Genomic DNA, 12,936 nt, shown 5'->3' with positions numbered 1-12,936 from the left:
CCAGGAGGGGAGCTGTCTTTGTACTCTATTCCTGCAATAAACAGATGTACTTTTGTTGTTTCACGGAGCTCATGCTTGCATTGTTATTGTGGGGACTGTGCCTGGCTATGCTAACCAACCAATAAATAGACCCCAAGGTCACAGAACAATACTTGGGCCTCAATCCTGCAAAGACAACCATACAGTGAGACCCAGGGCCTGCCTAGAGCCCTGCTGAAGTCTGTAGACGCCTGTGCACGTTCAGGGGCCTGCCCATATGGTTGTTTTTGTAGGGTCATGGCCTCTATTATTAAGATCTGAAAGAATTTAAGAATCAAACTTACTTTTTAATTTGTTTTTTATTGTTTTTTGTTGTTGTTGTTGTTGTTGTTTTGCTCAGGTGAGAAACTAAACTAGACCAGTCAGCTTCACTTTTGTTTTTAGTCAGTTTCTCTCTCTCTCTTCTTTTTTTAAATTTTCATTAGTGCACTGCTGCCATATTTGGGATCTGCAAGTCCTTGATGGCCATATTTAAATTTATGCAAAGACATGTTTGTGCTTTTAAGAAATGCATGAAAATATTCTTATTAGTGTTGGGTGTTAGGTTTTGTAAAAACTTTTTTTTAAAATAAAAGAGTTAAAAATAGTTTCCGCCACAGTTAATTTGGGTCCAAAACTACCTGGCAGGTGGGCTCTACAAAACAATGTAATCCATATTCTGCCCTCATTTGCAAATCTGTGGCCTGATGCCATAATTAGATCCACATGGACAGAGTCCTGCTGATTTCAAGCAAAAATACAGCAAATCACTGTTGCAACTACAGTGAGAACTGGTGGGTGCGCCGCACTTTTGCAAAGATCATTTATTACAGGTGCTAAATATGGTTTTAGGAGCCTAACTTTAGGGACCCAATTTTGGAAATCTTGATCCAGATGCACAGGAAATGCTTGGCTGAATGTCTGACTGCACCAATCAGCACCAGCTGTGATAGCCAGATTTCCATCACTCAGCTCCTCATGCCAGTCACATCATTTCAAGAAGCAGACCTTGTTCAGCCAGGTTCTGTAGTGTGCTCTGTAATTTGGTAAATTTGCCAGTAATCCCCTGAACATTGATACTCAGTGTTAGTTTCCTCTATTCTTTGCTCCTTGGCAGGTCAAATAATTTTTCATACTGGAAGAGGTTTGATAGATACTTGAATGTGAGACCACAGGGAAAACCCAGGGTGCTGCAGACAGTGTTGTGTGGGATTCGCCGCTAAATTGTTTAGTGTTACAGTATATTGTTAAACAACAGCTGTGTCTCATCCCATAGGTGACTGCATTAAGAGGTGGGGGGATTTTGCATACTATAGTTTGTAACATACTTTGTCAGCCTTCTAAATGAAGGGTTCTATATAAGTTGTGGTATTAATGGAAGACAGTGGGTTCAGTATGTGTAAAGATATTGACAAGAAAAATACCACCAAATAAAACCTTGAAAAAGCTTTGCCCCCAGGTCCAGCCCCAGACCCAGGCACTGAATATAAATACAGATGGCTTCTGCCAGCTCCCTGTTGCTAGGATGACTCACTCAGTTCTTGTTAGAAAGATGAAGAGCAGGGGATCAGGCTCTCTGCTCAGAGGTGGTGGCAGCTATGTTTGTTTTTACTCCCAGCAGCTGAGCTCAATGCAAAGGCTGCTTTCTGCAGAGCTCGCACCAAAGAGGTGGGGTAGCCTTTCTCATAGGCCTCTCAGACCTCACTCTGCTGTAAGCCTGAGTGCCCATCCCTCTGCCCCACTGCACTGAAGGAGCAGGCGGGATTGGCAGCACCACTGGCTCAATTTCAGCATGTGGCAGGAACACCAGACACGGGGCAGAGATAATGTGGCATATGGCCCCTAGACAGTGTACTGGATCGACCTGCAGAAAAACTTCAACAGGATCTTTTCTTCCCTGAAAGCCAGGAAATCAGATCTCCACGCAGACTTGTGGTTTGTGATTGGGTAAAGTACAGATTAGTTATCAAGGTTCTGTTGTAAGGTTTTAAACCCCTGGGCTCAGGGTGGTCTTATGTATGGCCGTGCTGGATGTGATAGAAAGAGGAACAGCTTTCCTGAGAGGGTATAAACATACCAGAAACAATAGCTATATGTTGCTGCAGTGTTTGTTTGCTTTAGTGGCCTTCCTGAAAAAGTGTGAAAAATCCTTGATCCTCATCTACAAAGGGAGTAAATTCTAGGAAGGAGAGAGTTACTGGTCTGATACTTCTTGGGTGCTTTGCAGTACAACGGTGAATGTGTTGCCTCTGTGCACAGAGCCTGCAAACAGTTGCGAAAGGGGAGGTGGTGCATGCAAATGTGGGCATAATTAAGGGAATGAAGGCTGCACCACAACATTATTCCTTTCAGGAATGCACATGGCATAGAGATATACGGAGGGTGCAACATGAAGCTGCTGCAACCTGTGGTCCAGGGGCTAACCAGCTCGAACAGCATGTGCATAACTATAACTGGAGACTTCTGGTAGGGTTCTGGCAGATGTGTGATTTGCTGCTTCATGTTGCCCTTCTTGAGTACTTCTATATGGACCCCTGTTGCGTATGTGTGTGTGCACCTGGATGCATGAGGCTGGTCTCATGGGTGTTGTCTGGCCATGGTTACTTAGGTCTTTATTTATTCAAATTAAATTCTTAACCAAAGCTGGACTTGTCCTGTTTTTATAACTTTAAAGTATACCCTCAAATGAACACTCTAAAACCACCGGATACACTTTAGCAATGCAGCGAGCTGCCCGCACAATGCCAGTGCACTCATGTTTACCCACCAGGATGATAAATCTCACAGACAACCATCCCCTGGACCTCAGCCAGCCCATCACTGCACCCTGAAACTAATGTTTTAGGTCTCTCATGTAGGCTGTGTGGTGTAAAGCGGGTGTGTGGTCATCCAGATCCCTTTCAATACTCTTGGCCTTGGCTATCTGCTATATACCAGGGTCTGACTAACTTCACTTACTGTTAGTCTTTTCTCAGCTGGGTTGCTACCTGCTGCAAGTAGGGGGCCACTTTTGCAGCCTTGGGTTCCCCCCTTCCTACCCTACATATGGCCATGGTCAGTTCCACCAATCTTTACCTCTTCCTGCCTGTGCACATGACCATTAATACTAGTTTTGTGAGAGGAGGAATTACATTCATTGCAATAGTGTCCAAAGGTCCCAGCCAGACTCAAGGCTCCATTGTTCTAGGAGCTGTTCAAGCAAACACATGAGAAGATAGATGCCAGGTCTTCAGGACAAGGATTATAAGATCACACTCCTGCAATCAGATCTCCGTGGCCAGACCCTTGTATCTGTTGGGAGAAAGAATTCATGAGGGGATAAGTGTCCACCTGAGTGGATCTGATTCCAGGATTGGGCCTCAGTGTGTGGGTTCTAACCCTGCCAAGACTTGCACACTGGTTAACTTTATACAGGTGAAGAGTCTTATTGAAATCATGCATAAGGCTTTGCAAGATTGAGGCCTAGGAATGTATGCATCGTGCACTTGTTTCAATTCCCTGCATAATTTTGAAAACGTTTCAGGAGAACAGGGCTCTTGATTTGTCTTGTCACATTAAATTATGCATCAGATAAATTATTGGTCTCCGTGAAAAAGACTCCTGATGTGCATGGATACATCTCACTCAGCCTGTGTAGTTTTTTAAAACAGAAATCTGATAGTTGAAGGCAGGAAGAGGATTCTTCTTCTACATGGGTCTGGGCAAGTTTTGACTGAAATCCAGCAGAAAGGCCTCTAGCAAAAATTGTGGTGCTGTATTGTATTTAGAAGAGTGAACGATTATCCTGGGAAATACCTCGTCCTACTGGGATGAGATGGAGGCGCAGTAACGCGACCCTATTCCTGGTCTACCGGTACTGGCGTCACGCTGTGCAACCCAAGCTGTTGAGTCTTTCAAAGTGATTTCCTTCGCCTCGGGTAGCTAGGTGCAGCTGCTACCCTGCATCTTTGCCGCCTGTGTTAGCCCTCATTTTCAGGGTTCACGTTGGATCTGTCCACCTGGCATAATGCCCAAGGTGATATTTTGGACAAGCCTTCATCGCTGATGGCATCACTCCAACGAGAAATCCCCTCCACCAGTTGTTACACCTCCTCCACCACGATGAGGTTCAGGTGGGACTTGCGGCTGAGACCCCCTATTACAAGGGTTCATCAAGTCTGTTCCAATGTTGGACTCTCAGGCAATCAAGCCTTCACGGTTGCGCAGGAATGGACCAAAGGGTGAACTAGCGTTACGACCAACTGTGTGGCTAAGTGTTGAAGAAGAGAAGATTGTATTTAGGGTTGCCAGGCGTTTGGTTTTTGACCGGAATGCCCGGTCGAAAAGGGACCCTGGTGGCTCCTGTCAGCATTGCTGACCGGGCCGCTAAAAGTCTGGTTGGCGGTGCAAAGGGGCTAAGGCAGGCTCCGCACGGCTTACGGAAGTGGTGACAGGTCCCTGCACCCCTAGGTGCAGGGGTGGCCAGGGAGGCCATGCGTGCTGCCCCCCCACCCTGAAAGCCGGCTCCGCAGCTCCTATTGGCTGGGAACTGTGGCCAATGGGAGTTGCTGTGGCGGTGCCTGTGGGTGAGGGCCTCGCATGGAGCCTTCCTGGCCGCCCCTGTGCCTAAGGAGCCAGAGGACATGTCGCTGCTTCTGGGAGCCGCCTCAGGTAAGCGCTGGCCAGAGCCTGCCTTACACCCCAAACCCCCTCCTGCACCCCTGCCCGAGCCCTGAGCCCCCTCCTGCACTTTGAACCCCTCAGCCCCAGCTATGAGCCCCTTCCCACACCCCAAACCTCACATCCCCAGCCCTACACCACAGCCTGCACCCCTAGCCAGAGCCCTCACCCCCCCCCCCAACCGCCTGCCCCAGCCCGGAGCCCCCTCCCACACTCCGAACCCCTCGGCTCCACACCCTAGCCCGGTGCCCCCTCCTGCACTCCAAACCCTTCATCCCTCCCCCACCTGAGTCCACACCCCCTCCGGGCAACGGAGGAAGGGGGGATGGAGTGAATGGGGGCAGGGCAGGGGTAGCAGGTGGGGGAAGGGTGTTCAGTTTTCTGCAGTCAGAAAGTTGGCAACCCTAATTGTATTGTAGATTTCAGATCGTTTAAAAGATTTGTATTTACACAAAAGACAAAAAAGCAATTTTGTTATTTTGCAGAGAGCTGGATTGAAAGATGTCTCAATGAAAGTGAAAACAAACGGTATTCCAGTCACACCTCTCTGGGGAATGTTTCTAATGATGAAAGTAAGTAATTTTTCATTCAGTTTAAGTGAGGTTATGGGTATGCCCACGTGCAGAAGTTAACTTGTTAAAACATGCCATTGTAACATTGATGCTTATATTCAAAAACGATCTTTATTTCATCATGACATTGAATATATAAAGAAAAAAGTATATGCCTTACGATGAGGGTCGGTCTACACTGCAATCCAAGGGGTGATTGCAGTTCAGGTAGGAATGCCTCTGCTAACAGAGTTAAAAATAGCAGTGCAGACATGGGGTCACTGGCTTCAACAGGGCTAGCAATGCAAGTACATACCCTGGATTCTGGCATGTTTGTACAGCCCTTGCTAAAGCCTGGGATCTGTAAGCGCACCTTGGATCGCAGCATAGGCGTATACTTAGTTGCACTGTGCTGTTTTTCAAGGCAATGATTTGGTAAATGAAGTGAACCATGTTGTACAACACCAAAAGGCAGTTACACTATACACGGGATTTAAAACTGTTAGTTATTATTTGTGTTGTGGTAGCAACTACGGACACCAGTCATGGACCAGGATCCCACTGTGCTAGGCGCTGTACAAACAATCTAAGTAATGTAAAATAGTGTATATTCAGGTTTCCAAATCCAGTCATTGTTGGAATGAAAGAGCGTTTCAGTTGTGTAGTCCAAAGAGCCAGGTTACTGTGATATCTGATAATTTTATACATGTTTTCATTGGAACGTTTGCTAGCCTCCCATTAAAAATGTATTGAAGAGGAAGTAGTGTTGTCTGGTTAGATCAGGATACTTGGAGTCAGGGCTTCAGTAGGGCTCTGTGTGGGCACAGGGGTCTGCCTTAATAGAATAGGTTGCAGGATTCAGGGCTCACTGTATAAAAAGTTATGACCTGTAAAATGCAACTGTCAGGATTAGATCAAGAGTAAAATCATCTGTTTTGTTTTTAACAGGTGACCACTAGACACTTGGAATGCAGACTAAAACAATAAACGGTGGCTTAATAAATCCATCCTAATGTATATCATGTGTTTAAAAATTAGACTCTCAGGTTACAATCACATGTTAAATATGCCCTTACCTATGCTACTAATACCTTAGGTTATTAAAGGGACAGTGTCAATTTTAAATCTAGTCAGAGGAAAAAAATATTTTAATTATTTTCAGTTATAACAATTTTAGTTGTTGCTTGTAACAGGTTTAAAAGTCAGGCAGAAATTATTTTTAAGATGAGTTTCCCTTTAAAATTCTTCCCTTTTTTTTTTTTATTTATTCAACATTTACTTTCCCCCATTTGGGTTTTTTCTTTTCATTTTACTCAACTTGGATAGAAAAAATAAGCAACGTAAGTCATTTTCCATCTCTGCATTTTATGTGTTAGCCCAGGCTACAATATATGTTTGCATTCCTTATTCTGCAGGAGATTGCTTAGGTCTAAACATAAACACTCTTAACTGAATTATTTTTAAAAGCCATTTTTTTACTATGCTTTTAAAAACTAAGACAAACAATCCTCCCACCCCATAATTTGCATCCAATCTACCCGACTGTCCCCCCTCCTTTTTTGTTTTGTTTTTTGCATTAAGGGAGAATTACTCTGAGGCTGTCCAGTTGCTATGGTGTTGATGATATGACAGTACAATAATTCAGTGGTCCTTTCTATACAGAGACTCTGCTTGCCTCTGCTCAGGGGTCCAGGTGGGACAACCCTCTACTTTAGAAATATGGGAAGAGAAGAACGATTGGAACCTCCTGACACTTGTTTGTGACCCTCAAATTGAGAACACATGCTATAATTCACTGAAGCAAACTGATGAGTATAGTTGAGAACCACTCATTTGCCAGGTTTTATTTTGGAAATTAAGGAGTTTCTCTGTCATGAATCTGCTAGAATTATTTACAATCATTTGTTTGTCCAGGTTTTGTGTAGACAGAGATAATTAATATCTTATAACATCAATTTCACACTGTGTGCTAAACCTGAATAAAGCCATCTTTCAAGTGACGCCTGACATGACTTAACTCCTAATAGCCGAAGAGTTCAACGCTGAGCAGTCATACTTTTCAGAAGGCTCATGATGTCTGCAGACCCAATCCAAAGCCCATCAAAGTCAACGGAAAGACGCCCGTTGACTCTGAGCTTTGGATCAGGCCCATAGTCCAAGCCAGTGGGAGTCTTTCTTTTAACTTTGAGCTTCGGATCAGACCCTGTCTGATTAATGTCTTATAGTATGGGTAGCTCTTACTCCAGAGCTTTCTGTTCTGGATCTGCAAAGAGTATGTTGGTGCTGTGCAGGTTTGGGCTTGTTTGATTGGCTAGTCATTCCACTGCAGGTGGAGTTAACTGATGTCGAGGTCACTTTGGGTAATGTTCTTTTGCTTTATGGCAAATATTAAACCTCCTCTAACTCCCAAGTGTCCCTTGAGCATCTAAAATGGCCACTTCATTGTGGGCCAAGGAAATTCCATCTGTGGTTTATCAATGTATTGTAATGGGTCTTCTGAATATCAGGGAAAGAAGTGCCATATTTCAAGTGTCTCTGCACTGATTCCGCTTCCCAATGCACCTTTAAATATATTAGGAGTGAAAGGAGTTTATATGACCATGTGTCAGTCTCTCAACTCTGGTAGCTTGTTGGGCTGATGTGAAGTCATTGGCTCAGCATCCATACCTAATCGCAGGCTTTTCGCCTCAGCAGTTTTAGGGGTACTTATTGAGACCCTTAGGACTGATTTCTGAATCTCAGGACTTTCTGTGCTGCCATGCCTGCAGACCCCCCAGAAGCCATGCCTGCAAAACCCCCAGCCATAAAAGTGACATTGACTCAATGCACCTAAATTAGCAGATATATTTTTCTCATTTTTCTGAAACATATGTGGAAAGGAATTGCCATAACTAATCCGAGCTGAGGTCCCCATCTAATTCAGTAACATGTCTTCAACAGTGTCTCATATCAGATATCCCAGAATACGTTTGCAAAAAACCACGAAGTGGGCAATTATGGAATAATCCCTCCTTGAGAGAAACTTCTTCCTAACTTCACGTTAATTAGAGGTGGGGTTATGCCCTGAAGCAGAAGGGTTTATATCCCTTCCAAGTCCCCCCCCCCCCCCATTTAATGTGACTGGTGATGGGTTTTTGTCCATATAAATGTCTTATTGCCTTTTTTGAATTCTGATAAGTTCTTGACTTGAGTGATAATTGTGGCAGTGAGTTCTGTCAGCTGATTCTACTGTCACAGCCCCATGTAAAGCTGCCCCTGCCAGAGAGACACCAGGTTGCTGTTTTGGACCCAAACACTGAGCAGTTGTGCTTTTAAGCTTCCTGTGTCTGAGCAGAGCCGCCCAGGCACTGCTTCTGGCTTTGGTCTCTAGGCACACTCCTGGGGTGCAGATCCTCCATCCAGCACCCCTTCTGAGAGCTGAACCTAGGCCCTGTGACTAGAGCCAGCTTGCCCAGGATCTCCAGTAGCTTAAGTACACCCTTTCCAGAGCACCAGCTTTGAGGGCACTCTGGCTTATGGTTTACCCCGTCGGGGACACAAAAGAGATGAAAGCACATAACACACAGATGGTGCAAAGGTTCCAAAACCAATTGCTCTTTACTTTGGATAGCAAAAGAACTCTACAGATCCAGCCAAAACAATAAAATACTTATATGCTATTCCCTCCCTCACTTTCTGCCCCATCCTGGAGTATTCTCAGGGTCAGTGTCTTTGCAGGGTTCCCAGTTTCCCCTCTGGGATTTCATTTCTCCAGGTCAGATGGCTCTATGATAAAGAGGAAAAGCCTATCTTGAAGGAGTGGAGTCCTGGAAAGGGGACTTGAAACTCCAGAAAGACACTGACCCAAATCCTGAAGAACACTCCAGAGTGGAGAAGAAAATGAGGCAGGGAATGGCCTATTGGTGTATCTTGTTTTTGTCTGGATCTGTACATGTATTGTGCTATCTCAAGTGAAAGAATGTTTGTTCTTGTGAGCACCCCTATTTGCCTTTCACTATGGTTTTCCCAGCCATTGTTTCCAAGGTTTTGCTTTCAGTGAGGCTTTGGGCAAAAGCTATAGAGTTCATTTTCCCCCCCACCCCATCTGCTCATAAAACCAATACCCCGTCCTAGACCACAGCCCGAGTAAATGGGCCTTTCCCTAGGGAGAGATCCACAGCCATTCTCTCCCCACCCCATTCCCCTCCATCAATGCTGCTGTACTCCCATGCTTCTTTGTGGAGGACAGGGATGACTAGTACTAGTCAAACTGTGTAGCTGCAGATTGACCAGCCTCTCTGCCCCCCATTACCCTGTTTACCCTGCATTCAGGGCCTTTTCTGCCCATAGCCGGCACATAGAATTTGGCCTAGCATCAGTGTTCTAGGTTAATGCCTTATCAGCTTCCAGTTTTCTAACCCCTGCACTCCCATTGTTCAAAAATTCTAGTAAAAGGGAATGGCATCATCTCCTGTCAAGTAACTGAAATGAAATAACTTTTATTGTTCCCTCTGCTTTGTCATATTCTGCAGAACAGCAGGATTTGGGGATGGGATATTACAATTTAGGGTTTTCTGAAGGTTTCAGATTTAATGTTCTGTGACAGAATTATAGAATCATAGAAATGTGGGGCTGGAAGGGACCTTGAAACATCAAGTTCATCCCCCAGTGTTGAGGCAGGAACAAGTAAACCTAGACCACCCTTGACAGGTGTTTGTCCAACCTGTTCTTAAAACCCTCCAATGATGAGGATTCCAGAACCTCCCTGAGACGCCTATTCCAGTGCTTCATTAATCTTGTAGTCAGAAAGTTCTAACCTAAATTCCCCTTGATGCAAATTAGATCCATTACTACTTATCCTAATTTTAGTGGACATGGAGAACAATTGATCACAGACCTTTTTATAACATTCCTTAACATATTTGGAAACTTATCAGGTCCACCCCCCCACCCAGTCTTCTTTTCTCAAGACTAAACATGCCAGTGTTTGGGTTTTTTTAACCTTTCCTCATGGATCAGGTTTTCTAAATCTTTTATCATGTTTGTTGCTCTCCTCTGGACTCTCCTATTTGTCCACATCTTTCATAAAGTGTATGCTATCCTATTTACTAGTGGTGTAAGGAAGATTACAATTAGACAGTCTCTAGGGCATTAAATGATAGTTGAAGGACTAATTCCATTTTACCGAATGTATACATTTGTAGAGAACTCTCAGAGCATTCTCCTTTGCTGTGTGTGTCTTCAAAGCCATTGGACATTAGAGTTCAGACAAAAGTTGCCTGATCTCATTGTCCTTACCCATAAAATGTTCCCATTGGCTTCCCTGGGTGTTTTGCCATAGGGTGGGATTTTCAGAAGCAAAAGCGACTTACCAGTCCAGCTTCCATTGTAAGACAATGCTAGGGCTGATCAAAAGAATTCCCAGTGGAAAATTTTTGACAGAAAATTGGGTTTTAGGCTAAATGAAACTTTTTGCTGAAAGTATCTGCTTTCCTTGAATTTTTTTGTCAGAAAAATCAAAATTTTTACCAACAACAAACTTTTTCTGGGTTTGGGTTTCAATTTTTCAATGAAAAGTCTAAATTGTCCCCTGAAAATTTTGAGAAAAATTCACTTACGTTTTTACTGGGGGAGGAAAACTGTCCATTTTCCAACCATCTCTAGTCAATTAGACTTGTGCTCCTAAGTCACATAGGTGCTTTGGAAACTCCCAGCCTGTACAAGGAACACAGGATCTGCCCTCGGGGCTGGATTCTCACCCCTGGCTACATAACAGTGAGAGATGTGGTAACTACTTCCCTTCATCTAGATCAGTGGCTCTCAACCAGGAGTCTGGGGTCCCCTGAGGGACTGCGAGCAGATTTCAGGGGGTCTGACAACCATGGCTGGCATTGGACTTGCTAGGGTCCAGAAAGCCAAAGTCCTGCCACGTGGGGCTGAAGCTTAAGCAACTTAGCTTCACGGTGCCCCCTATGGTGTGGGGCCCCAGGCAATTGTCCTCCTTGCTACCCCCTAACACTAGCTCTGGCTTTTATAAGCCAAAAAAACAAAAAGTTGTTCTGACACAGCTGGGCTGTGGAGTTTTTATAGCATATTGGGAGGCTGGGGGGGCCTCATAAAGAAAAAGGTTGAGAACCCCTGATCTAGCTCATTTGAGCATTGGGTCCACCAATCCTAAGAACAGTCAGACCTAGTGAGGAAATTTGACAGGTGAGGGGCTGTTCATCTGAAAACTGTGGAGCTGCTCGGCCTAATGCAGGGAGTTTTGGGGACCTAATTGTCCAAGTCTCTTCTTGGCTGACTGGGCCTTTCTGGCTGTGGCTATTGTGGGGCTGCCAGGTGTCTGTTTTTTTTACTGGAATGCCTGATCAAAAAGGGACCCTGGTGGCTCTGGTCAGCACCACAGACTGGACCGTTAAAAGTCCGGTTGGCGGTGCTGCGGGTCTAAGGCAGACTAGTCCCTACATGTCCTAGCACCGCGCTGCGCCCTAGAAGGGGCCAGCAGGTCTGGCTCATAGGCGACGGGGCTCCGCGCGCTGACTTGAGCACCGGCTCCACACTTCCATTGGCCAGGAATCACGCCTGTGCCCCAACCCTGAGCCCCCCTCAAACCTGGAGCTCCATCCTGCATCCCAAACCCCTCATCCCTGTACCAACCCTAGAGCCTGCACTCCCAGCTGGAGCCCTCATCCCCCCTGCACTCCAACCTTGATTCTCCACCCACCCTCTGAACCCCTCCATCCCAGCCTGGAGCCTCCTCCTGTACTCCAAACTCCTCCGCCGCAGAGCACCCTCCTGCACCCCAAATCCCTCATTCCCCACACCAGAGCCCACACCCCCAGCTGGAGCCTTCACCCCCTGCACCCCAACCCCCTGCCCCAGCCTGGAGCCCCCTCCTGCATTCTGAACCCCTCATTTCTGGCCCCACCCTGGAATCTGCACCCCCAGCCCAGAGCCTGTACCCTCTCCCACACCCCAACCCCCTGCCTCAGCCCAGAGCCCCTTCCCATACTCAGAACCCCTCAGCTACACCCCCCAGCCTGGAGCCTCCTCCTGCACTCCAAACCCCTTAGCCCTGGCTCCACCCCAGAGCCTGCACCCCTAAGGCAGCCCGGTGAAAATGAGTGAGTGAGGGTGGGGAGAGCAAGCCACAGATGAAAGGGGGAATAGAGTGAGCGGGGTGGGGCCTTGGAGGAGGGGTGGGGCAAGGGTGTTCGGTTTTGTGTGAGTAGAAAGTTGGTAACCCCAGTCATTGAGTCCTTCACTTAGTTTCAGCAGGGGAGCACAGCCATCTTCCCTGCTCAGTTGCCCTGAAGGTATAATTCAGCTGATGTCGACGGGCAGCACCCTGACTGCTGGATATGTCACTGGGAGAGCCGACCCACTAGCTCAGCTCCTGGGGATGAGATGCTGTTTAAAGTGCTATGCAGCTGCCGTGTGCGCGCGCAAGTGTGTGAGTGCATACACACGAATGGGGCATTGGGATAGCCCTCAAGTCTTCAAGTGCTTTTCTGCAATTGCAGCCATAGAGGTACTAAGAACTCTGGTTTTGGAGGTACCTTGAGCCAGGACTTGTTCCCATTTCTGTATTTCTTTTACAGAATACTTAGCATTCATTTAAATAACAGTAGTTTGTTTTATTGTAGGGCACTGTTCTGTGGTGAAGCAATAAAAGAATAAACACAAAAGTAAAGGAAAATGATACCCATTATTATCCCCTTGCTGTATG

The 12,936-nt window shown here is 46.0% G+C and overlaps 1 protein-coding gene across 4 annotated transcripts in view; it reads left to right on the top strand.

Moving 5' to 3' along the window:
* The window catches only part of RFX4 (regulatory factor X4), a 133,186-nt gene that overhangs the window by 22,796 nt on the left and 97,454 nt on the right, over positions 1-12,936 (top strand). For all 4 annotated transcript variants that reach the window (XM_024100056.3, XM_024100057.3, XM_065581744.1 and 1 more), the window contains exon 2: positions 5,163-5,249. In XM_024100056.3, the coding sequence (XP_023955824.2) occupies positions 5,163-5,249 (87 nt within the window). The remainder of the gene's footprint in view (positions 1-5,162; positions 5,250-12,936) is intronic.

This window comes from Chrysemys picta, chromosome 1, assembly GCF_011386835.1.
Source record: "Chrysemys picta bellii isolate R12L10 chromosome 1, ASM1138683v2, whole genome shotgun sequence".
NCBI lineage: Eukaryota > Metazoa > Chordata > Testudines > Emydidae > Chrysemys > Chrysemys picta.
Note: the sequence above shows the minus strand (reverse complement) of the source record. Positions and strands in the feature narration are given on the sequence as shown.